At 38.5% G+C, this 27,543-nt stretch overlaps 1 protein-coding gene across 1 annotated transcript; it reads right to left on the bottom strand.

Moving 5' to 3' along the window:
- Positions 1-262: 262 nt before the first annotated feature.
- Positions 263-22,285, bottom strand: LOC122652510 (alpha-glucan phosphorylase, H isozyme-like). Its single transcript, XM_043846271.1, has 16 exons — positions 22,169-22,285; positions 21,189-21,426; positions 20,221-20,400; positions 19,323-19,499; positions 19,155-19,240; positions 18,813-19,002; positions 18,305-18,397; positions 15,957-16,141; positions 15,684-15,801; positions 15,473-15,601; positions 14,003-14,221; positions 13,695-13,898; positions 6,788-6,946; positions 5,935-6,198; positions 5,108-5,298; positions 263-586 (listed from the first exon to the last, which is right to left on the bottom strand). The coding sequence occupies exons 2-16, from the start codon at positions 21,396-21,398 to the stop codon at positions 460-462; spliced, it is 2,532 nt and encodes an 843-aa protein (XP_043702206.1). The 5' UTR covers positions 21,399-21,426; positions 22,169-22,285; the 3' UTR covers positions 263-459.
- Positions 22,286-27,543: the final 5,258 nt, after the last annotated feature.

The following is a 27,543-nucleotide window of genomic DNA, read 5'->3' as shown; positions in this document are numbered from 1 at the left end:
GCAAAAGAAATAAATCGCCCCACAACTATAAAGATTGAATGGTCATCGCTACAAGATCCACGCGATACTAAGGGTTGGAGATGAAGTTTGATTTGGAAGACCAGAGAGTAAATCTTTTTCATGTCAAGTCTGATCACCTATGTCCTTAAGAGTATGCATTGCTGACAGTTCTGTGGCAGATAGATGTACACATGATGTCTAATGTGACCCCAGCTACTGGTAGCTTTGCAGCTTCCATAAAAAAAAATTCCAAGCGATACAACCATTCCGTTTTACAAGAAAATCAATTCTTATATGTAGTCTGCAGCCTTTATAAACATTCCAAACAACAGTTTAGCATGATATGGTACAAAGAAGCAAGCCAAGTGTCCAACCTTCACATTTAAATTTCATTATTTGCAAATAAATGATAAACCTAACGACATACAATTGCAGCCGCATCAGACTCTCAAGTAAGAATTATGGTACAGGGCACTCCTCTATGTTCCAAATATCCTTTGCATACTGTGCGATTGTCCGGTCACTGCTGAATTTACCACTTCCAGCAGTGCTAAGTATTGACATTCTGAGCCATTTCTTCTTGTCCCTGGAAGATGGTGATTAGGTTAAGAAGATATACATGAAACTAAACAGGTTCCATAGTAAATCAATTAAGTCTAAAGCAGATTAAAAGATCCTCCACCAAAAAAAAAAAATCTTGGGCAAGCTTGGGTCAGGAAATTAAACCGTCGAGAACTTCTTTGGCCTACAAATGCTATTAGATGAGAAATAAAAAATTGGATATCTCCATCTAAAGCAACAAATCATTTCCAAATTCTAGAATTCTAACTTTTGAATGGAAAAGTTTTGTTTCAAGGGTTCTGTTTTTCGAATGTGGAGAGCAATATTCTAATGTTCCATTGCTTTTCAATCCTCCTGGTATGGCATGTCTGGTATGCATTGTTAGTGCATTTGTGTCCCCTTAAATTAAGAATCACTTTTGTCATCCTAGTTTTCCTCTTTCCACCTCTTCCTTTTGTGTTGATTCTTCATTTTCTCTGCAAAAACCAGAATTATTCTCCTACACTCACACTTGATTGCTCCAGTACCTACATTTTAATGGCATGGAGAGAGAAAACCTAGAGCTAGCATGGATTAGTAGCACAACCACATAAATCCCTCGTGAAAAAGAGGGAGGGGGAAAAAAAAAAAGAGCTCTGGTGGTGTTGGTTGATGGTACATTCCCTACACATCAGGAATATTTCAACTTTGATGGGTAAAATGAGAGCTGCAGGTGGGAATCGAGGCCCATAGAGTGAATGCTTGGATACTATTTCACACATAATGGTTAAGTTGAACCAATTAGTGGCAGGTGAATCTCACAGCAGTTGGTAAATGGTTCCAGCTGTAGCAGTAACCATATAATATCTGGACAATGGAGAAGACAAGAAGCACAGACGTGGGGAAGAGGTTGGATCACGGTTCTGTTGTTTTCCATCACTGGTGGTTGGTTGCTGCCTACTGCAATCATATCCTTGGGAACATTGTGTGCTGGTGAAAAGATTTGCTGGATTAGAGTTGCAGAAAAGGCAGTTGGAACTTGGAGCAGAACGCTGTAGCCATGATGTGGACTTTGGGATGCATGAGAGGCAAGATTAGAGAGGATAGAATCATAAATAGATGAATTTGTGGGAATTTAGGGGAACACCAGATATGTGAGAAGACGAGGACAGTTGACTGAGATGGTTTTAAGGTATCAAATGATCAAAATAGATGAAGTAAAGGCCAATAGTCTGTTGGGATAATAACATGAACTTCATGATTCACCTCATAATGTAGATACAGTCCCCAATAAAAGTAAAACAGTATGTAGCCAACTTCAAACAGTGAAGGAAGGGTATGTGCGGTTGTCAATGACAATGATACACCACCCAGGGGGGGAGGAACCTACCTGGTTATCTCCAGAAAATATTATCATGAGTCCCCCAACTGAACTGGGGGAATAAAATAAAGGGGGAAAAAAAAACAAAAAAAACAACAAACTGTTTTGACTTTGGAAAATAGTTACTTATCACATAATTGTACATTTCTTGGATATCTTCCAATGGACCAAACCTAGTAATCAGTACAGGTCCACTGGGTAATCAGGTGATCAGGTTTCAGTTCAAAACCCCTGTTAGATGATATGGAAGGCAGAATAAATAACCCATAATCTTGTGTATCCATAGTTCAAAATCTCGACGAAATTTCGTCGAGATCTCGGAAATTTCTAAGATTTCGGTCCTACCGAAACGAAATGCAACCTCGAATTGAAAAATTACAATATTTCGGTCGAAATTTTGGCGAGATGTCGAAGACCTCAGTTATAAAAAGGCCATATTTCATTAGTCTCGGTCAACATTTCGACCGGGAGCTCTCTAGAAGTCCCATTTCACCAGTGTAAGGTGGTTTTTGGAGACAGTTTGAACATGCCACACATGATATAGACCATGATGCACGTGTCCCCACAACGGCCACAAGTAAGGGTTACTCGAGAGGGCCTCGTTCCCAGTTCCGTCCTGATCTTATGGACATTGATACCTTATCTAGCTCTGTTGGTGGATTGAGTATTGGCGACAGGGACAACAAATCAAGTGGGCATTGACGTGCCCCATCTTTTAACAGAGAGAGCAGTCCATCTCCAGCACCATTAGAGTATAGTTCATCACATTCACATCCATATGGGCAGTTCACTAGGGTGAGGGAGCATATATCTTTTGCATCCATTCCCAGTTTTGAGTACGACTCCCACTCATAGGGACGTAGTGGATCGTATTTTGTAGACGGCATCTTCTCCTACCCAACCCACCAGCCGTACCCGTACATGCTCTTATAGGCATCATATCACAGTGGATCAGTGGGTAGTTCTTTACAGTTTGGTGACCCATATCCTAGGATAAGTTACCTTCAGTATGTCGATGATGCAATTTACATGGCAATTGTAGAGGACTATACTCGTTTCTTCTCCCAGACTATGACATGGCATTCATATGTTCTACAGTCAGAGGACAATGCTCGTCCGCTCCATCGGACCATGAGTGGGATTGATCCCGGATGGCGTAGTAATTAGGAGAGTATATTGATGTCATCCAAATTATGTACTTAATATTATGACTTATGAGTGACTTTATGTTTGTATGATTTAATTGTTTAAATTGCTTATTATGTTCTCTAGTACTTAAACAATGTGTAATAAGCTAATTATACATTAGGATTCGACCGTATACTACCCAATCAAGTGTGCAAATCCAAAACAACACTTTGGGTGACTATTGTTTCAATTTAAACATTTACATGTGTTTATGTAACCTAAAATAGGGTTTCCATGAATTTTCAGGCCTTAATTTGGCCTAAAATCCACCGAAATGACCAACTGAAATCTTGCAGAAAAAATACCAGCGTTCAGTCAGGCCGAAATGGCCTGCCAAAACAAGATTTAATATTATGCGTGTATCTACTAGAGGCCCTGAATCCATTACTCAAGGTGTGGTCCTCTGGGTAATTAGGTACCCATTAAAATGGCCTGGTAAGCTAAGTAGACAAAACAAGGAGTAGAAGAAGAAGAAGATGGAGAGAGAGAGAGAGAGAGAGAGAGAATTTGAAACTTCATGACCTGAAATTTGTTTTCTCTACGCATATACAGCATGTTATAAAACAGTGTTCTGTAGTTACGTCTTCCCAAGGATAAGAAGATTGACATAATCACATGCCACCGAAGCTTCCAATTTTTTGCAACTTTTCTCAGTAAAATAATGAGAATGAGGATGAGTTTGTCACTGTGGGAATTGAATCCTACAGTAACAGAATTTTCTCCACATTGCAGTTGGCTCAGAAAAATCCAGACCATTTATGGGTATCCTCTAATTAACAGTGTTATGTTTTCCTTTTCCACATCAGCTGTATACCCAGAGTGTACTTCACTTCTCATCTTAATATTCTGGTGGCATTGCCCAACCCCAGCTTATTCTGCCCAACAACCCCCCCCCCCAAAAAAAAAAGAAGAAAAAAAAGAAAGAAGTGAGAAAATGGCTTTCATGGCAGATCTCTGTTGGGACAAAACATGTGGAGAAAATGGCAATTGTGATTCGTTAAATGTGTAGAACCATTCTTGGCTGCTACATGCAAAAAAAAGAGTCTGAATAATTTTGTTAAAACAACATATAAAGCATTGAGAACGATAGAATTGAAGCAGTTTTTATGAACCAGGTGGTTTAGAAAAGAGCATGTATAGCATAAAGAATGCATTGCAAAATGACAGAATCCTCAGAACTCTAAGGAAAATATATAAATTAAACCCTGCCTCCAAATCATCAAGAGTTTCATCTTCCAATTTCTGGTAAGTTAGGCAATATGATGACTGGGAACAAAAGGTATGGTTAATTGTGTTCCATACACATTACCAATCGGTCCCTTAGGGCTGGAATCATTCTAGGCCAGTCCAAGCCTCACCAGGCCCAACCTTTGATGCAACTGAAAATGGGAGGATTCAAAATAAACTAGAAAATAAAGAAAAATACAGGACAACAAGGGTCAGAAAGGACCACTTTACTCTGGAGTCTCTGGGGGAATCACTCACCCAAGTGTGGGACTCACTTACCACTAGAGGACCTCAAACTCACAATGAGGCTCCCCATGGCACACTCACAAGTTCCAAAAATACAAATTATCAACTCTCCATGGTTCACATATATAGGAAAAAGAAAAAAGAGCTGTTGAAATATACCATTTGGAAACATCTTGGAAAGAGTGCATTTGAAAAAAGAGTAGTTGCTTGAGAAAGACATTGGAAGAAAGGGAGAAATTGGAGTGAGCATCAAATGCTCATCATCATTACTTCATCATGCTTGCAACTTGACTGGAAATATTGGACTAAAGTTTATGGAAGCCCAAGGTGAACTGGACAAATGGTTCACTTTTAGCCTGTGGCAAGACTTGAATTTTATCAAAAGATTCAATAGTATAAACTCCCACAAAATACCAATGCATAGTCCAAGAGGATAGTCGTAGAGAAAGCACACACACACACACACACACACAACGATGAATCCACCACAAGAAAGTAGAAAAAAAAGGTATATGTTTTCCTTACTTGTAAGCTTCATCCACCTTTGCCTGAGCTTCCATATAGCTTGGGAAGTCATGACCGACGAGAAAATAATCACCACGCCCATACCCACTGTTACCCTCCAAAGACTCTAGGAGTGGGTTATAGTCATAGCTTCCAAATGCGCCGCTCCTTATAGATTTCTTTGCCTCTTCAAACCGTGGATCTGGCTTAAACTACACAATCAGCAAAGACTAAGGTCAGATCATGAAAACAAAGTCTCCAGAATGCATTGACGATGTGTCCTGCCTTGATACTGACATGTATGAACTGGTGCCTCTACTTGATTTTAGTGATAAAGTAATACATGAATGCAAATGTTTCTGAAAACACAACAATAAGAGCCTAATCGTCTATTGCCAGCACTGTAAGGAATAGAGTGACAATCATGAAGCAGTAAGCAGCACCCTGATTTTACTTTCATGAAGGGTGTGCACAATATTCAAATTCCACTAATTATTGGCATATTTACCAAAATATATCCTGATTAATGCGCAGTAATGTTTCCTCCTACAACCCATGGCAAAGGATGCAGGCACCACAAAATGTAAGTACATGTGTGGCAACCAAAGGACTGCTAAATATTTCAGGGAAAAAAAATATACTTCTGTAAATGGACACTATGACAGACTAAGAGGAGGTCTGAGTTGGCTTTCATCTCAGTGACTGCCTTCTTTAATATTTAAATGAATTGAGTCAATAGGAAAGTTTTTTAACATAGTATGAACACAATGACCCCAGTCAATTGCAGACACCTAAAGCTGCAGGTGATAATGATTGTATATTTCCAGTAGCAAATTACAGCATATTACCAGTCCATTTTCTCGCTCCTTGCGCAGCCTGGGGACTTCATCTGCTTTGGCACCAAAAAGGAAGAAATTCTCTTCCCCAATTTCTTCTCTGATTTCCACATTGGCTCCATCCAGTGTTCCAATTATGAGGCAACCATTGAGGGCGAATTTCATATTGCTCGTGCCACTTGCCTCCATGCCTGCTGTGCTGATGTGCTGTGACAGCTCACTTCCTGGGATTAGCACTTCTGCCACAGATACATTGTAATTTGGAACAAAAACAACCTGAAAGTTCACAAGAATTAGAAGAACATCAACCTGATTGTAGGAATGGTAAATTATATTACATCAAATAATGATCAATGCGGATGGACGACTTATATCCTGAGAAATTGTTCCATGATTTTAATATTTGACCCATGAATGTCAGCATATTTTTTTTTATTGGAATTAAAAAATGGTCCTCTAAGTTCAGAGGAATGACTGACATAATAATTGCAACTTTGAATTACTGTGAACCTCCTTCAAGTGTGAAATTTATAGTGAAGCATGCTAATTCATTTCAGCCCGTTCTTCAAATTGGAGCAGTCCACTTGCATCCATTAGTTGGAAATTTTGGGGAACAGGGTGGCCCGATGATTTAACTCCGAAAAGGCAGATATACGGAGTTCTCAAAATTTGATGAAGTGACCTCATCCATCATGAATAGAAGAGGTTGACACCTCTGTAACAGAAAATATTTATCCACCTTTGTGTAAAAGAGAGCAAGGGTCACCAGCAAATGATTGTAGAAATTGGAAAGAAAGGAAATTCTAATACGAAAGAAAGTCAATCCTGCATTAATTCCTAGAAATGCAATATTAGATATTTCTACCTTCAAATAGTCATTGACTTCAGGATCAGTGTTGACAACATCACCGACATCATTCACCAGCTTCACAATTGTTTTGGCATTTGAATATGTTGCAAATGCTTTGCCCCCAATCATGATAGTACGTGGAGTTGTTTTCTTCCTTTCTTCAGGGCTCATCTCCTGTAAAAGATCAGTTCCAACATAAGCATCTTAGCTACATCCACCCAAAATATGCTCAATGAAAGATGCCTCAGAAGTGAGAATTGGAATTTTCAAGTGATGTAAATGCAAATTAATCTTCAGTTCTGTGTTTATATATAAACTCATTTTTAAAAGTTCAAAAGCGGCATTTGCAGGTTAATATCATAATTAGAAACAAAAAATAAAAAAAAACATATCAATCTAGTGCTAACCAGATAAAATTATTTTTCTCCTAATAGAAAGCAATCGACATAAGCATCTTTTTAAGATAAAATAATCCGCAGGAAGTAGATCTGAAGCTTTTTATGGTCTCAAGTTTCAAATAGGCTGAAAGATAAATATTGTAATAAAATTTCGGAACTACGTAGGGAATCAGTGGACATTAAATAACTGAAAAGCATCTATTTAAGATAAAATGGATCTCATGAAGTAGATTTGAAGTTTTTTATAGTTTCAAGTTTCAAATAGGCTAAAAGATATTATTAAAATTTCGGAACTACACATTGAATCAATGAAGAATAAATTACTGAATATGAAATATAAAAAACCAAACTGTTTTATAGAGAATCTATTGCCTTGGGCATCTGTACTGTGGTAAATTGTCTACAAATAAGGGAACACAATACATCCTACTTTTTCTGTTAGGTCAAAGACCAATTCAGCCAAATGACCTCAGCCATCTAAGTACTTAGTGTGATCATCCAGAAAGCAACTAATTGGTGCATATCTCTGCCGGTCATTTTTTTCATTCTTTGAATAACAAAATTTATTAAGAAAAAGAAGAAGAAACTACTGGGAATGCAAAGAGTTATCAAGGGCTACACAAATAGAGACAGACAGGAAGTTGAACATCTCCTTAAAAGACCAGACAGGCAACGTGGACTCCTTGCTTGGTTAGGTCATTTACAAGAGAGTCTTCTGTTCCAGGCATTCATGAGAACAAGGTGCTCATTGAATGGCAAGGGCCTCAAATATGAAAAGGGGAAATGCCAAAGATGTGAGCCAGCTAATGACTATGGTAGAATCTCCCTCCATTACCAAGTTCTGAAAACCCTGCAATTAAGCCAAACCAAGACTTTATGTAAGGGTGCCAATCTTCAACCTCATGGGTCTCCTAAGCCATAGGGCCTCCTGAACTATTATCTTAAAGAAAGACCTAAGCCTACATGTGGAGAAACCATCTAAGTTGAGCTTGATGCCTTGCCTAACGCACTTCCCGGGTGCCAGGGGGGAGTTGAAGGCTGGATAATCCATTCCATATTAGATTATTGAGACCAATGTATAAGAACCAATGGAGAAGTAACATCGATAAAACATGTTATCGTAAGATTGGTATTAGCGCAAGGAGCTAATACCGAGAGAGGTGTGAGGAGGGTAGTTTAGTATTTTGAGGTATTTAAGTTATTTCTTTTATTTTTATTTTGTTTCCTGTTTTGCCCTTAAGTGAATATATATATATTTGAGGTTTATAGGAGAGTTACACATATCGTGTGACTCCCCAAAGTTATATATTCTCTTCTCCTCTTCTCCCTCTCGGTTTCTCCTCCTCTTCTTCTTCTTCTTCTTTTTCTCCATTAATTCACATGGTATCAGAGCTGTAAGGACTGCTACAGATTTCGTAGATCACTGATTCCCTTATCTGCAGCACTCAATTGAAGATTTAAAATAATTTTTGAAGATTTGAAGACCCTGCGGTTTCTTCTATTTTCTGTTTGAAGGGGTGCAACACCCTATGCTGTGTTTTGGGATTGTTTTTGGGATTGTTTAGAGACTAGTTCATGATATAAATTAAGAACTAGGTCTCTCTTTTTGTTTGAGGAATATTTGAAGGAGTTTCTCGATGAAGTGAAGGTTTTGTCAGGGTTTTGGTTGAAGGGATCGATTGCTGCCTCTACTGTTTGTATCGGATTTTGTCAGGGGTTTATCTGAATGGATTATTTGCTACCTTTGCTGCATCTCTTGACCTTTATCAGGACTTTATTTGACGGGATCGATTGCTGCCTTGCTGTCTCTATCGACTTCTATCAGGGTTTTTCCCTTTTGTCGATTTCTGTCCCTGCTTCTAGTAGTCTTCATTCTATTTGTCCTTCACTTCATTAAGTACATAATGGGTGATGAGTTAAAATCTACCGAAGGTTCCAAGTCAGTAACGATAGAAATTTTTTCTTCCTCTTCAAATCGTATTACCGAGAAGAAGTTGGAAGGGATTACAAATTTTTTGCAGTGGAAGAAAATTGTTAGGCTAGTGTTGACTGGCTGTGATCAGCACCAACACCTTTTCAACACTAGGCCTGAGAATGACCCTTCGTGGGATACAGTTGATGTTCGTATCTTGGGACAGATGTTGAATTCCATGGATCACCAAATTGTGGATTTGGTAACACACATTGATACAGTGAAAGAGTTGTGGGAGTATCTTAATGTTTTGTGTTCTGGACAAAACAATCTTTCCCGCATTTATGAATTGTCCAAAGAGTTCTACAGGGTTGATTGAAAGGGTCGTACTTTGACCCAATATTTTGCTGATTTTAAGAGGATGTATGAAGAGCTTAATTCCTTACTTCCTATCACTGCCAATGTGGAACAGATGCAGAACCAGCGGGAACAGCTTGCTGTTATGGGTTTTTTGGGAGGCCTTGGGAAGGAATTTGACTCTGTTCGTTCCCAAATTCTTGGTGGTGACAAGGTAGCCACTTTGTCTGAAACTTTTTCCAAGGTTCTTCGTGTTTCTCGGGAGAATACGACTGATGGTGATACTTCAGCCCTGGCTTCTTTCCCATCCAACCGTGGGCCCAACAATGGGGCTGGTAGTGGTGGTAATGTCAGTTCTGGTGGTGGTGGTGGTGGCCGTGGTCGTGGTAGTGGGGCTGGTTCTTCTAATAAGGCACCTACCTTGAGTACTCAAGGTAATTCTGATGTTTCTGATGGTTCAGTGCGCATTTGCCATCATTGTGGTCGTCCAGGACATATCCAACGTTTCTGTTGGAAACTTTATGGCAAACCAAATCAGGAACAGTTTGCCAACTCTGCTACAGTTGATTCTCCTGTATCTCCACAGCCGGAAGGTGAGACTGTGAAGATGTCTGATGATGAATATGCCTGCTATACACAGTTTCAGATTTCTCAGTCAGCCCAGCCTCCAATTGCGACCTTTATTCAGACAGGTAATGCCACTGCATGCCTTTCGATTGTCTCTTCCCGTCCCTGGATTATTGATTCAGGGGCCTCCAAGCACATGACTGGTGTTTCAGGTATACTTTCTTCTTTTTAGAAATCCTCTTTGAGTGTCACTTTAGCTAATGGTTCCTTGGCTAAAGTGACTGGTATTGCCGATATTACACCTTCTCTTTCTTTGTCTTCCGTTCTTTATGTACCTGATTTTCCTTTTAACCTTTTATCTGTTAGTCGGTTCATTAAAACCCATAACTGTTCTGTAACCTTTTCTTCTGACTCTTGTGTATTTCAGGATCTTTCATCGAAGAGGATGATTGGTAGAGGTCGTGCATCGGGGGGACTTTACATACTTGAGGACACTTCATCTATGGCGTGTACCGGTGTGGCGTCATTGTCGTTTGGGTCATCCTTCGTTGGAGAGTTTGAAGCTTTTTGATGGTCGTTTTCGGTCAATTTCTAGTTTTAATTGTGAGTCATGTCAGTTTGGAAAACTCCACCGTGCGAGTTATCCTCCTAGAGTCAATAAACGGTCCGACCAACCACTTTCTTTAGTTCATTCAGATGTTTGGGGTCCATGTCCTGTCGTTTCCACTTTGGGTTTTCGTTACTTTGTAACTTTTGTTGATTATTCCAAGGTTACCTGGATCTACTTAATGAAACAGCGTTCTGAGTTATTTTCTATCTTTTGTGCATTTGTGAATGAAGTAAATAATCAATTTTCACACCCTTTGCGTGTTCTTCGTAGTGATAATGCTAAGGAATATTTTTCTGCTCCTTTTGCTGATTTTATGACTCAGCGTGGTATTATTCATCAGTCCTCTTGTGCTTACACCCCACAGTAAAATGGTTTGGCCGAGAGGAAAAATAGACATTTGATGGAGGTTACTCGTTGTTTATTATTTGAAATGAAGGTAGCTAAATCTTTTTGGGCTGATGCTGTTTTAACCTCGTGTTATCTCATTAATCGTATGCCTTCTTCAATTTTACGTGGTGGTATTCCCTTTTCTTTGTTGTTTCCTTTTGCACCACTGTTTGCTTTGCCACCTCGTGTGTTTGGTAGCGTTTGCTTTATTCATGATCATCGTCCTGGTGTTTCCAAGTTGGATCCCAAGGTTCTCAAGTGCATGTTTGTTGGTTATTCTCGCACTCAAAAGGGTTATCATTGTTATTCTTTTGACTTGCGAAAATATTTTGTTACCGCTGATGTTTCTTTCTTTGAGTCTACACCGTTTGTTTCTTCTTCTAATACTGTGTCTGACTTGGATGATGATATTCCTGTTACTATTGTTCGGTCTACTGTTCACCATGCTCCGCAGGCTGCCTCATTACCGGCACCTCAACCTATTGTGTATAAACATCACCAATGGAAAGTATGTGCTTGGACCCTTGCTACATCGACTTCTACACCATCTCCTCCTTTGCCGACAAATTCTGCAATAGGTAATGATCCTCCTCCTTTGGCACCTTCTTCTGATCTTGATGTTCCTATTGCTCATCGTAAGGGGGTTAGGGCTTGTACCCAACTCCCCATTTCTAACTTTGTTTCCTATGATGGTTTGTCTTCCACTTTTCATTCTTGTTTACATACTATTGAGAACCATCCTGTTCCTAAGTCTGTCGCAGAGGCATTGTCTAGTCTAGGTTGGAGGGCTGCTATGGATGAGGAATTATTGGCATTGGAAGAAAATCAGACTTGGGATCTTGTTCCCTTACCTTCCGGAAAGACTGCTATCAGTTGTCGCTGGGTATATGTGGTGAAGGTAAACCCAGATGGGTCATTGGCTCGCTTGAAAGCACGCCTAGTTGCCAAGGGTTATGCCCAAGTATATGGTGTGGATTACTTGGATACTTTTTCACCTGTGGCAAAACTTACTTCTGTTCGTATTTTGATCTCTCTTGTTGCCACTTACCATTGGCCCCTATATCAGCTTGATGTTAAGAATGCATTCTTGCATGGTGATTTGCATGAAGAGGTTTATATGGAGCAACCTCCTGGGTTTGTTGCTCAGGGGGAGTCTGGCTTGGTGTGTAAATTGAAGAAGTCTCTATATGGGCTGAAAGTCCCCTAGAGCATGGTTCGGCAGGTTCACTGAAGTTGTATTAGAGTTTGGGCTGACACGGTGTGATAGTGATCATTATGTATTTTTCTGCCGTTCTTTCTTGTGGTTTATGTTGATGATATAGTTATTACAGGAGATGATGTTTCTGGAATTGATGATTTGAAGACACACTTACAGCAGAAATTTCAGACCAAGGACCTGGGAAGGTTGAAATATTTTTTGGGTGTGGAAGTTGCTCAGTGAAAGAAAGGGATTTCGCTCTCACAGCGGAAATATGTTCTTGATCTTCTGTCAGAAACAGGAATGCTTGGTTCTAAACCTCTAGATACTCCTATGGACCCTAATCTAAAACTTGTTGCAGAGGATGGTGAGGTCTTAGGTGATCCAGAGAAGTATCGGAGGCTTGTTGGCAAATTGAACTATCTCACAGTAACTAGGCCTGATATAGCTTTTCCTGTTAGTGTGGTGAGCCAGTTTTTGTCTGCTCCTTGGACTTCTCATTGGGAGACTGTTATGCATATCTTACGCTATCTTAAAAAGGCCCTTGGACGTGGTCTTCTCTACAGTGATCATGGTCATGGGCGGATAGTAGGTTTTTCAGATGCTGACTGGGCTGGATCTCTGGTTGATAGGCGGTCCACCATAGGTTACTGTGTATTTGTTGGTGGAAATTTGGTGTCCTGGAAGAGTAAGAAACAAACAGTTGTTGCTCGTTCCAGTGTAGAGTCAGAGTACAGGGCTATGACACATGTTACCTGTGAGTTGATGTGGGTAAAACAGTTAATGACTGAACTTGGCCTTGTTGATGATGCTCCAATGAAATTGTGGTGTGATAATCAAGCTGCTGTCCATATTGCTTCAAATCCGGTGTTTCATGAAAGGACGAAACATATTGAGGTTGACTGCCATTTCGTTCGAGAAAAGTTGCAACAAGGTTTAATTTCTCCTAGCCATGTCCGTACAGGAGAACAACTTGCAGATGTGTTCACAAAATCTTTGGGAAGTGCAAGAGTGGATTATATTTGTAACAAGCTGGGCATGATTGACATCTATGCTCCAGCTTGAGGGGGAGTGTTATCGTGAGCTTGGTATTAGTGCAAGGAGCTAATACCGAGAGAGGTGTGAGGAGGGTAGTTTAGTATTTTGAGGTGTTTAAGTTATTTCTTTTATTTTATTTTGTTTATTGTTTTGCCCTTAAGTGAATATATATATTTGAGGTTTATAGGAGAGTTACACATATCGTGTGACTCCCCAAAGTTACATATTCTCTTCTCCTCTTCTCCTCTTCTCCCTCTCAGTTTCTCTTCTTCTTCTTCTTCTTTTTCTCCATTAATTCACAAAAGCATGATATGTTTTACGAGCCTTCATTTTTGCTTATAGAATATAGATGACTATAACGTATTCTAAAAACAATTTATTCATAGAAAGGGACCATAAAAAATGAAACATAACAATGGATAGTTTATGATTATTGGCAATGGAGCCTTCTATACCTTTAATTTCTTGTATCTATAAATTGCACCTAGAATGTTCATCAGCTGTCTCTTATATTCATGGATGCGCTTAACTTGTATGTCGAAAAGGCTGTTCGGGTCAATGCTGACACCTGTCACTTGCAAAACATACTGTGCCAGACGCTGTTTGTTAGCCATCTTGGCACTTGCCCACTCAGCATGCAACTCCTCATTGTCAGCAAACTGTCACACATCGGTCAGTAAATAAATGTGTAATTACAATAAGCATTTGATAAAGTGGGAAAGCAAAATATTTATATAATAGGAAGAATATTTCAACCATATACCTGACAAAGCTCTGAAAGAAGGTTAAGATTGGTAGCCCATTTATCAGTTTTTAACCATTTGGTGATTATGTTACTCAACTCAGGGCTGCAAAAACGGAGCCATCGGCGAGGAGTGACGCCATTGGTTTTATTCTGAAACTTGGTGGGCCATATAGAAACATAGTCTACAAACAACTCTGATTTTAAGATCTGACTGTGTAACTCTGCCACTCCATTTACCTACAGAGAAATTTATTTTTAAATAAATATCAGCTGAAAGAAAACTCAGAAGGCTTTTTATTTCTACTGTTTACCCACACAGGAAGAATGTAAAATGACCAGAAGACACAAAAAGGATATGTGGATGATACAGTTTATGTATGGTTATTGTTTGACATGACCTACTAAGGCTAAAAGCCTCGAGGGACCACTCTCCCTGGCGATGGGGTTGCAGGTTTTGGTAGTATGAGCCGGTTCTTGATTGAAATTTGTGAAATTTGTTAAATGCTTTTCAAAATGAAAAGTAGTATACAACATAGGGCTAAAGTTTCCTCAATGGCAGTGGAGAGAGCATTTTCTACACGGCCCTCCCTTTTTTTGCCATGTGGCATGACCATATGGGGCCAACTTTAGTGGACAGGTAGAACCAAAATCCCCTGCTCACATGTCAAGTTTCAGCTCAAATGGAGTTTGCCAAGTGTCAAACTGAAGCATTGAAAAATCAAAACTATAGACAGGGTGCACAGACTATTGAGGGGGTGTATGGACATACATGTGGATGTATGGACATTAATGGGAGGCATATTGATTTCAGTCTGAAATTCGACAGATGGCCTATCCAGATCTTTGTCCGTCTAACCAATGATAGGAATTGCCACATCATCATGCCACAGCAGAACTGAGGCCAACTATGGCGACAAGCTTGTCGACACTGACAGCATAAAGGACTTTATGCCATATATTATATATACGGCCTAAGAAAGTGGTTCATACCATGTGATGATGAACATACTTTTACAAATCAACCATCTCCAGAAGCCTAGGAAAAATGTTGTTTCATTAAATCAAAGGTAGTTTGCAACCTCAAAATGACTGATAATATTTGATTAGGACATAGAATGGAGCAGGTCAGATCTAGGATCCATCCTAATCCGCTTTTATCCAATCCAATCGGGACTTGGGTCCCAATATCAGATCTGCTTTAATAATTCAGTTAGTTGGACTCCAATCTGGTCCTGGATCCTGGATTAGAAGAGTGCCAAAGTATCTTTTATGTAAATTTAGCAAAGATTAAGCTTAGATATCCATATTGGGACCATTCAGTGGTAAATAGGATATGAGATCAGATCTATGTTGACTTGATCCAGTTATGTCCTATCTCTGATTCTCAAGAAAGCACTCTCTTTGTTTGTATTACAATTTACATCGCTTCTTGAAATGCAATAACAAGGAGACAAAAATGGCCATTTCATATTTTGACGCATGTCTTACCGTGTGTGAGGACACCACACATAAATTTGCCATCCGCACAACTGGCTTCTGGGGATTATTGTCCAAGATGCACATGCTATTGAGCTTACTCTCAAGATCAGGTTGGGTGGAACGTATCATGGCCGTAAACTGAAAGAGGGAAAAGTCACCACTCAATTCAGCATATAATGATTATAGATATGGAATGCATAACAATAGGGTGGAATTATACTCGCTTATCTATTTCTCCAATGATCTCCATATGGCGAGGGAGAAGTTTCCACATTACAGGTTGTGACCATTTCTCTAGTGCTTCAGGAAGGACCGTGTGATTGGTATAAGCAATAGTCCTGTTAGACGAAAATCATCCGTTACATTGTGAGTGGCCAGTAACAACAAGAATATCACAATATGCTGAAAGTTAACTCCAAGATTACATAGTGTCAAACAGCTGAGTAAATCAGTGCTCTATACTCTTAAAAGAAGATGGAACTAATCACTGCACCTAGTTGTTATATCCCAAGCTTCATCCCATCCAAGCTCTTCATCATCCATTAGTAGCCGCATCAATTCTGGAATTGCTAGAGTTGGATGTGTATCATTCAGTTGTACTGCAACCTTGGAAGGAAACTCAGACCATTGCCATGAGCCTTTTTCAGCTCTCCTCTCCTTAAATCGGAAAATGATGTCCTGTAACCATTTCAAGAAAAGAGTAACAATTTTATATGATAGAAATTGAACCCATAACCCTTTTCATCGTACATTGAAGAAAAATTCCATAACAACTCATGGCTTAACCACTATCTGAAGAATAACCTACTGGTAAGTATTGCTTTGGAAGTTTCTGGTACAGATATTTCGTAGGACTTGTGCATTCTTACTAGTTAGTGCACAAAACCTTAATCATAGAATAATTTTATTTCAAAGAACAAATCCCTTCATTTTCATCACTATTTCAAACTAGAACGGACCAGCAAGAAGTGGAATCACCCTTCGGTTCAGGTATAGAACCATCTTGACTGAAAATTGAAATCAAACTGGGCGGTTTACAGACACTGTCTGGTTTTTTAAGAACCACTCGGTTCATTTAAAAAATTTCCGTAGTTTAAAAATGAATATTGAATTGCACATGCAAAAATTTGAAGCCACAACCTGCCCTATAATCTGTAAGCAGTAGCCATTGCACCAGCGAATGCCTTGTTGCTTAGTGGTTTCCCTTTTTTGTCTTCGTTTTTGTTTTTTGCTATTTATTTTGTTTCTTTCTTGATTTTTCCCAATTTTTAAATTTTTTAAATTCAGTAAACCATGATTCTGCCAAAACCAGAACTGAGAACCTTTTCTGTTCAACCCGGTTCGATTTTAAAGACTGATTTCAAACTCTATTTATTTAAAAAATGGAGTGAACAGAATTTAGCCAAGGTAAACAGAATTCAACCTGCACTCAGGAATACCTCATGCTTTGACATCTACAAGTAATTGGATTTTGAAGAAGTCATTAGGTTTTCCATGTTAGCCATTTTCAACATTGGAAAACCCTTGATTGATTCCCTACCCCAAAAGGGAGATTTATCGGAGAGTCAAATTAAGTAATGATTTTCGACAGGCCCATCCAGAGGGTATCTATGAATGGGACACATAGTTGTGCCATGTAGCAGGTTTGGATGGGGCTAAAATTTTTTGAACTGGTAGAACCAAAGATCCCCTGCTCAAATGGGTTACAAACCAAATGGAGTTGGCTAGCGGCACAATAAAAAACGAGCGTCCCAGTGCAGGAGGCTCCCACTACTGCAGGGTCTGGGAGGGGCAAATGTATGCAGCCTTACCCCGCTTTGTATAGAGGCTGTTTTCCATGTTTCGAACCCGCAAGCTGATGGTTGCAATAAGACAATGAAATTATCCAGGACTACTGAGCAGGTGCATCCCAATGGTTGGACTGCCAAACTGGTGAATAACAATGCAAGGGAGGGTATATGATTGATTTGAGTCCTAAATTTAACACGTTGCCAATCTAGATCATTGCCTAAATTGCCACATCACCCTACCACATGGAAGAACTAGGTGGGCTGGCCACAAACACCTTATAGATGGGCATGTCCATACAACCTTTTGCCATTCTTAAAACACTAAAATTAAACAAAAAATATATTGGACAGTTGAGGGGGCGAAAAGCTTTAGGGTACGACCATGAATCATATTTCTTTACCTTTGTCACAAGACAACAGGTTCTAGTTAGGTTGCTTGGCAATACAATTCAGAGAAAACATTAAAGACCAATAAATTAAATATTTCTATGACAAAAATAACCCTACCTGACTCAACTGAGGCATAGTTAATTATTCGAGGGCAATTCAGCTTGACTCAGTCTAACTCAAATTAAAGTTTATAACTTTACAGGTCTTGTCTTAGTTTGACATACTACCTGGTTAGACTCAAATTTTGACTCAACTTAGTGACTTGCTTAGATCAAGACCTGGTTTTTCAACCATGATGCCCATAATGTACTGCATCGACATTTGTCAATTGCATATCAGACATATCTTGAGATGGTGAAGTATGTACTAATGGTAGATGTGTCACATCACCTAGGTAAAGGTACAGTGTGGACATGCTCTTGGGAGATCATGCACACAGACTTTATGGTTAAAATATAGAGTTGAAAGCAGAATATAAATTGAACAGGGTGTATATTCAGAACTAAGTTCACACTTTACAAAGTCAAATTAACAATTAAAATCTCTCAATATTTGCAGGAATTTTCTTTCCCTTTTTGGTTAAAATTTCAAAGAGAAGATATAAGGAATCAGGAATATAGTGTTAGAGAAGGCTGGGACATAATAGAAAGAACCAAAATACCTGAAGTGAAGCACTGCAGAGGAAAAATTGTTGCTTTAATCGTAAAAGCTTTCCATTTTCTGTAGCATCTCCAGGATATAGAACTGCACAAATCTGCAATGCCAAACTTTGATATATTGCATAAGAACATTGACTGATATAGATGTAACCAAGTAAATATACATGATTAAATGCAAATATGTGGGGTGTGGAACTAATTCTTTCAAAACTTATTACTGTTAAACAGGGAAATTATTGAATTTAGCAAACAATTTCCCATTAGAAATTTGAGGAGAATGGGACCTTTGATAGAAATTGATAACCATATAAACACAGGACGATTAAAATGCACTTTGCTTTCGTTGCAGGAACAGCTGGCTTACTAGTTAGATCCTGTAACTGTTGACACCACATGCCTCGGTTTGGAACCCATTCTCATCATATTTACCAACTAAACATTAACACAAATAACTGAAAGGGACCAAATGGATGTACTAGTAGCCTCTGAACCAGGCCAACAGTAACCAACCTGCTGAGCTATAGAATGAAGCTGTGCAGCAGACTCATATTGTCCATCGTTAAATTGGAATAGATTGAAATCCTCAGCTCCAGCTTTTGCTTCCCAAAGGCGAAGACTAATAGTGTTCTTGGTTTTGTATCCTGGAATGGGCACATCATAAGCGAGAGCTTGAATAACCTCTCCCCCAACCCACTTTCGACTGTCATTCATTTAAAAGAAAAGTATCAAAAAAGAGAACATGGACATGGGTGTTTTTTATCCCAAAAATTGAAGAGAGATGATATTGATACTAGATAGTAGCATAACAGTTCAAATTCTTGTCAACAATTGCACAAAGGCAGTGATGCTTACGATCCAGTAGGGGAGACCTCCACATGACCAAAAAACTTGATAGGATATATGATGTCATGCCTTACAATTTCCCATGGACTGAACTTCTGCACAATTGCCACCAGAAAGTATGAAGTAATATACAAATGAAAAAAGAAAATTCTTAATATACTTTACATCCAAACAAACCTCGAGCCAATCCTCTGCAGTTTCTTCTTGGCCCTCCTTGGTAATCCTCTGCTTGAACAGTCCATATCTGTATCGTAAACCATATCCCCATGCAGGCAAATTTAGTGTAGCCATGGAGTCCAGAAAGCATGATGCAAGCCTCCCTAGACCACCATTTCCAAGGGCTGCATCTTTCTCCTACAAAAAGGGCAACCACCTAAATTAACAAGCAAATCGGATGGTCTCTCTGGAAACAAGTCCCAACAAGATGAAAATACATTATTATCATATTTATCCATGAATGGATACAAAGATGGTATCCTCACTGCAATGCAACCATGCAAATGCAGGTCCGACCCAAGCTTACCCCAGAAAATAGAACCCCAAAAAATAAAATGTGATCAAATACAAGGAAACTTTACTTTTAGATTTTTCACAAAAAGAAACATCGCACGATGAAATAATATCCATTATCATCCAAATTTCTCAATAATTTCTCACAGATACTCCCATGGGATATTGGGATTGGGACAAACTAATTGGGTATAAAATTTTACCCTTATAAGGGAACATGATAACATGAAGCAGAAACTGAAAAATCTCTTTGATGGAATTTTTGTAAGGGTATTAAGGTAATATCCCTTCATATGTTCTAATATAATCCTACTTGTATCTTAGCCCAGGCTGTGAGGGGCAATCTAGTAATTAGCCTTATCTGACCTAAACCCTAGTTTCCCTATAAATACTAGCTGGAGGCAGCAGCCTGGGTATTCCAAACTTGATACATAGGGTGTAATGCTTTAAGCAACCAGTGCTTAAACCCTAAACCCTAACAATTCTGTGCATATATGTGAACCCAGAAAATAAGTTCTTTAACAACCCAATTATTCCATGCAAAGAGTTAAATAATAATGGATACCTGTTCAGCAATGTTCTCGAGTTCATGTCCCAGCTTAATCAAAGCATTAGCATATGCATCTTGAATGTCCAAATTCCCAATTGCATTGGTTAGAGCACGGCCTTGAAGATACTCCATTGACAGGTAGTATGTTTGTTTTGGATCAACTTTGTGAAAATGAAAGTAAGTTTCATTCCATTGCTGCAGAAGTAAATAATGAATAAAAACATAAGGCTTCATCCCAGAACCGAACTATTATAATATGCTTGGTAAATTCCTATGTGGTACAGGTGAACAAAGAAATGCTAAAACTGACTTTTGCAGCTCCAGGCTTCACCTAAGCAATAACTTGCAGGCATAACAAAAAAATGCCCCAACCTGCAATTTGTTACATCTGATGGGATACAAAAACTACGATATTGATTATCGTGAAGACTGAATAACTACTCTGGTTAACACAGAGGCCTTAGAATCCTTTTGTGGAGATTTTTTCCCACATGGCAGATGAGGTGAACCCCCCAAATGGGTCCACGTCCCTCACGATCCTCTTTGCACATAAAAAATTTCATAGGAGTCCATTTCCTGGCACTATTAATTTAGAACACAAGAAAGTCCATAGAATCATAATGGAAGTGAAGTACATGAACGCCAAAGGGACTTAGGAGGTTAAGGTTGGAAAATCCCTTATCCCCGCAGGCTACAAAAGCCTCACCATTAATCAAAACAGAAAACAGTTCCCTTAGACATTTCCAAATATATGCTTGGATACATTTGGCATCTCAATGAATAAAAAGGACTCTATGACGATAAACCAGACTGTCGTAAAACTACTGCAATCTGATTCTCAATAGAAGAGGCATGATGTAAGAATTGATAAATCTATGGCTGTGTTGGTATGCATTCCAAACGCAGCCTACATGAAAGAAGCTAACTGAGAGCCAATTATATAATTGAAACAAGGAGCTTCTCTAGGATTTCAGAAGGCTCACTTGTATGAGGCGATCGCGGACACTCTCTGCTGTTGCATAGTATGCTTGCTCTGGATCAAACTTGAAAGGAGAAAAATGAGGGCTGTATTGTGCATGGTAATTGATATTGGCAGCAATATCTGACGGTTCTCCTGCTAAGGGATGTGCTACTGCCATGACTTTCGTGGAAATTCCAGGAGCAAGACCATTGGCTTTTGCAGTAGTTTCCATCTTAAGTTCTCCTAGCAATTCAGTGGATCTGCTAACGGTATAAGAATTCTTCCAATTAATTCTCTGTAGTTTATATAGTGAATATAGCAATAGAAGAAACTGTATGTACAAAAAATATATACAAAATCAGAAAATTTAAACTCTTTTCAACCAGAAAACGGAGAAATACCACCTGAAAGGCAGATTGACAATACAGAAAGGAAACTGGCTGTGATCAGAAAACCTCAATTATCTTTTCTAGGCAAACACAACAGAACCATTTATTTTTTTTTTCTAAGAAAAAATAAATTGAAACTCGGGAGTTCATAATTTTGAAAAAACATATATAAGTAGAATGTGGAATCATCTATTTTTAGTATAAAAGAAACTGTTGAAAAGAATATGTATGGTCAATTAGCCAAATGCGTATGTATATAATTAGAAACTAACAACTCATCGTTTAACATAAGAAAACTATTAAGTGAATAGAGTGGAGAAATCTAGCTGAGATTAATAAACTTTATTGCAAGAAAGAACTACAAATTACAGCGGAAAAGAAAAGTAATCCAGTTTCCAACAAACAAATTCGTTAATTCTCCACCAGCAAATCCACAGAGAAATGAAAAACAAGAGAAAAATCAAAATAAAATAGCTCGAATCAAGAATCTCTGTCTGAACATACAATTTAGAATAAGAAAAAACAATGTCTCTTCTTTTTTTTTTTTTTTAAATTAACTTGAGATCTACTGGATTCAAGAAAAGGTTAAGGGTAGAGAGCTACAGAAGCTTACCACCACACTGGCACAGAAGGGAGAGACAATCACAAGCTAAATCACCAAATCATATGTTAAATTAGAGATCCGCTTCAAACCTGAGATTGAGTGGAGGAGATATCAGGAAAGAATATGGCCATGACTGAGTGAGATTGGTAAGAGAAGAAATTTACAGATAATTTCAATCGAGAAGAGGACGAAGAAAGATGAGTGATTTTTTGGTGCTCTTTGGCGATAACGACATCGACGGTTGATCAGCAACGATATAACTATCAGAGCTTTTAGAGAAAAGGAATCAAATTTTTTTTTTGAAAATTAGGTAATCTGAGTTCTCACAGAAAGTCCCTTAAGTGATGGAGTTTTATGGGGATGGGAGGAAGCATGGAAGAGAGAGGTGAGGAGAGGAGAGGGGACTGGGTGAGTGAGAGTGACAGTGCGAGTGAACGAGCGAGAGTGACGGAGAATGCCAGTTGGTATCTTCTATGAGAAGGACACGTGGGGCTGGGACATGGTTTTGAGAGATTTTTGAGTAAAATACTACAATCGCGCGGAAGACCAAGACAATCAAAAGGTTCGTTATATCATTCTTTTTTCCAATCGCATATTCTTATGGGGGAGAGTTTCCTTCGCCGGCTATGATCTCAAGAGTCAAGAATCTCAAAAAAGGGAGAATGTTCTTTGTGCCGTGGTGCAGGCTTTGCCCAGACGCATGGGGGTGGGCGCAATGATCACCCTGCCCCCTGAGTGGCAGGCCCATGTGTTTGGGTGCAGTCTGCACTACGGCACAGAAAAGATGAACCCTCTACTCCCTATAGGTAAGGATATCAACGGATATTTGAAAATCTGAATTCATATTTATTTAAAAAATTTTGAATCCATCCGAAAACTAATTGGATACGAATGTGATAATCCACCTATCTGATAGATTATTATTCAATATGTTTAGCAGTCGGACGGTGGGTATGTATGGCAACCATTCTGTTTAAAAAAATTGGTTCTGAATCAAAATCGATTTTTATTATTTCTGGATTTTTGGAATAATTCTATTTCAACACATGTTGTATGGTAAACCTAGTAAAAAACTGTTTCTGTTATTAAAAAGAAATAGAAACATATATGGATTGCCATTTTAATTCAGCTGTTCACAGAGGTTAAACCCTTGATCAAACTAATGAATTGCAGATAAAGTTCCTCTTTTAACAACAAAGAAAAAAATATGGATGCACAGCCTCAAGAAATAAACAAAAAAAGCACAATTGTGCAAAAGATTGTAGATAAACTACTCAATCAACATTCTAATAAATATGGACGAGCTTCTGCAAGTTCCGAAGACGGGATTGTTGGGGAGAGGTCTTCAAGGAATTGGATTCGATTATTGGAGAGGTCAAGGTCCCGCAACAACCCCAGACTGGCGTCAACGAGGAATTCAAGGCCGCCAGCAAATCATCAATACTATTGTCAGAAAGGATGAGCTTCTGCAAGTTCCGAAGGCGGGGGAACTTCTCTAGGGACGACACACCAACGTTTGCAATGGAGGGGTGCTTGAGGTTCTCATATTTCTCCAACAAACTTGGTGGAGGGAGACGGCCCTGAAAGCATTTCATTGCGCCATCGAGGGTGGAGTAGATGAGCAATCGGTTTGGCCGACGAGCGCCGTTTACACGGCCCTCTCCCAAAACTCATCCATTAAAGAGCAAAACCCTGGATTTCAACAATAACAACAGAAACCGAGATCGAACAAGGAAATGGAAACAACACAGAGATCACATAATCCCTATGGTTTCACGTATCTGTAGCACAGAGTCGATCTCAATAGCTCCAAATCAAAACGAATGAAAGGAACCCTAACCCTACACTCGTTAATATAAGTTATCAATTTACTGAAGTAGAAACCATAACCCTAATAGTGAGTTTAAACCCTAGTTCGCATCCTTCAATCCTCTCGCCTCAGCCCTCTTCTTCCTCTCCTCTGCATCCTTCTGTTCAAAGAAGAAAGAATGGCTGAAATCTTCTTCTCTATTGCGATTTTAGGGTCTATTATGTTTTGATGGAAAATTCCATCAATGCCCCTAACTCACTTAAGTCGACCTTGTTTCCCCGACATTTCTTAGAATTGATTCTCAAATCTGAGAAACACCGTTTTCGTGTTTCTCAAAACCTTGCCAGAATCTATTATATCACCTGGTCCGTTTAAAAAAATCATAGAAATGGATCGGACAACACATACATAATCTGTTTCAATTTTACCCCCAGAATCAGAAAAAACACGAGAATCAATTTTTTGGATGGTTACCATACAGATCCGACGGTAATAAAATGTCTAAAATATATCTTTGTGTCCGTTTGTCCAATTAAGTTTTTTATTTTTATAATTTTATAAGTTAAGATAATGTGATTCTTTTTCTAGATTTTCTATTGGTTTATATGTCTTGTGATGGAATCACATAACTATTAAAATAAATACAAGATAAAATCAAAAGTAGAAAATATAAGAAAATCAAAGACTAAGAAAAGTAGAAGAAAGATTAGTTGCTGAACTCACAAGTCTCAACCCTAACCCTCATCAACAAAATGGTAAAGATATCAACGGATAGGATATTATTCGAATTCATTCGAAAACTAATAGGAAATAATCTGAATTTGTTCGAATATGATAATGCCACTATCCGATCGAATTCGATCCATTTACACCCTTACCTATAGGGGAGTGTGATCCCTGCGAATGCAAATAGTCAAAGACGCTCTTAGTTTGCATAAGGGGCCAACGGAAGAGCGTGTGAGCATCAGCAAGGGGGTCGTTTTGCATTTTATGGGAGCAGGGTGGTCATTTTGTCTCCCATGTACATATTTTCCCCCAAGAGAGGAAAAAAAAAAAAAAAGAAAAAAAAAAGCAAACGGTGTCTATAGAGAATCATGGTTCCTGCGCTCAAACACATGGGGGGCGAAATAACTGCTCCGCTTCCATGAAATGTGAAACGATGCCCCGTTGATACTTTTGTGTGCTCCCATTGGCAGAGGCCACACTCCACAAGAAACACTTCCTCTCCCCAAAAAAGACTCAAAACAAAAAGATTGGGCAAGAGACTGTTGCCTTGTCGCATGGCCTCTGCACCAGCATAAGAGTCAATGAGAGCATACGTAAGGGCATCAACATGAATGAGATTTTTTATTTCACGGGATAGGATTGTAATTTCGCATGCTTCTATATCTAGGCACAAACTCCATGGGTCAGTAAGGCAACGTTCAAAAAAAATTGTTTCTATTGTTTTTGTACTTTTTTGGAACAAAATGGGATAAAACCTGTTTGTGTCGTCCGGTTCACTTTTTGTTTTTTTTTATTGAACTTGTAACAAAACCAGATTTGGCACAGTTTTGAGAAACACCAAAAAGAAGCTCCAAAAAAATAGGCACAAAAGCTGAAAGCAAAAATGTGCATGATACAGACTCGATATTCATGAATCACCACCTCCACCGCCGTCGTCGCCACCACCTCCACTACCGCCACCGCCACCACCACCACCATCACTGTCACCACCTCCACCACCACCCTCACCACCTCCACCTCCACCTCCACCTCCACCACAAAATATAAGAAATTCTTCTCTTAATATGCGATCCATACATGTTTCTTTTTTTTTTCTAATGGCAGAAAGATTTTTTTTCTAGTTTTACCTTACAACATTTGCTAATACATAATTACTCCAAAATCAGAAACACAAAAATCTGTTTTACTCAGAAATAGTATTTTGGAATAGAAATGTTGCCATACAGAGCCACACGTCTAGGCAGCATTCTTCACTGCTAAAATGAAAGAAAACTTAATCCCTTGTCATATGGTAGTCTGACATATATAAGAGTAGAAGTTGGGAAAAACATCTACAGTAGGGGTATGAACAAGGTTATAGAATGCAGAATTGGAGATGAAATTGGTCATTGTCGATTCTGATTTCGATCTCGATCGGATTGGATTACCAATCAGTCAGAATCGGTCCCAAAACATCCTAGAATCGGCCCACATATTTGAAATTTCAGCTATTCTAATATTTTGGTCTATAATCAGCCGCATCAAATTGTCAAGAATTGAGATCATTGACTACCAATTTTGATCCAAATTGAGTGATTCATCGATTCGATTCCCGATTCTTGAAACCTTGTGTATAACTAAGAGTAAAAGTTATATAGTCAGTTTATTCATGAAGTCTCTTAGAATGGATAACCTAAATTAATACCATTCAGTTTTAAGTGAAGTGAAGGAAAGTGTAATCAATTTTGAAAAGAAGATTGAAAGTTTGTAATCTTTATTGTATAACCTTAATTAAAATTCTTACAATATTCGTCAATATATTTTCAAATCAAGGAATTTGGTTTTAAAATGAAATGAAATTTAATAACTAAATTCTGTATGTTTTTTAAGTTAGTTACAACATCATGGGAGGTAATGATTTAAAAAATTTTCACATATTAATGATTTGATTTCTCTTCCTTTCTCTTTATTTCCATTACAACTAAATAGAGCCAAAGTGCTCAAAGTAAGGATGATTTAGAGAATTCAACCATTAAAATTCTTAATTTGGATTAGTCACATATTAAATTTCATAGTAAAATTCAATCATTTTTTTGGTATATAAAATTCAATCATTTTGTTGGTATATAAAATTCAATCATTTACACCTGCATTGATGTCTTTTTCTTGTATTTTCAACCATTCATTTATTTCTTAAATATTGATTTTCTATGAATATTCAAAATTTTCATATCTTTAATTCGGCCAATTCTAATTGTGTCCAAACTTGACAATCCTAATAGTTAATTGCTAACCAAATAGAGTTTGTAAAGGTCTCTTCCCATTTTCACTAATATATTATCCAAACATATCAACTTTCAATCTCAAAGGACTAATTGACATCATTTTATGTCCAACCAAATACTATGTTGGGAAAGTTTTAATTTTATGTATTTAAAAGTCATTTAATTCGGTATGAAGCCTTTTTTGATTGTTAACATGGACTAAGTTTCGTTGCAAGGAAAATAAAAGGAAAGGAAGTGAAATTAAATCAAGGGTCCTATTAGGCTTCACCACACATAGTAAAACGTAAAACTTCATTATCTTAAGGAAGCTGAAGGTCCTGAGTTCGACTCCGCCTCCCCTCTTGGGGTCACCCGCTTGAGAGGAAACTCTTTGGTGAACATGGGGGCCCTAGTATCTCCTGGTTCGTGTGTGTTGTGGCGTCGTACACGAGCCTTGGGGGATTCAGTCGGCCAAAGCTCGGATACCTCCTATTAAAAAAATATAAAAAATCATTATCTACCACATGACTCTACCCATAAGTGTAGTTTTTCCCTTAAACCAAAACTAAAATGGATTTTTTTGTAATTATTGGCTTATTGTGTAA

This window comes from Telopea speciosissima, chromosome 2 (genome assembly GCF_018873765.1).
Source record: "Telopea speciosissima isolate NSW1024214 ecotype Mountain lineage chromosome 2, Tspe_v1, whole genome shotgun sequence".
In the NCBI taxonomy this organism is placed as follows: domain Eukaryota; kingdom Viridiplantae; phylum Streptophyta; class Magnoliopsida; order Proteales; family Proteaceae; genus Telopea; species Telopea speciosissima.
This window is presented reverse-complemented; position numbering and strand designations above follow the sequence as displayed.

What these genes read in the sequence shown, in the direction of transcription:
- LOC122652510 (XM_043846271.1), bottom strand. Translation starts at nt 21,398, where the DNA reads ATGGAAACTACTGCAAAAGCCAATGGTCTTGCTCCTGGAATTTCCACG. An exon ending in GTGTGGTGTCCTCACACACG is followed by an intron (nt 14,222 to 15,472) that starts GTAAGACATGCG and finishes ATTTCTCTGTAG; the next exon opens with GTAAATGGAGTGGCAGAGTT. An exon ending in AAGTCAATGACTATTTGAAG is followed by an intron (nt 6,199 to 6,787) that starts GTAGAAATATCT and finishes GTGAACTTTCAG; the next exon opens with GTTGTTTTTGTTCCAAATTA.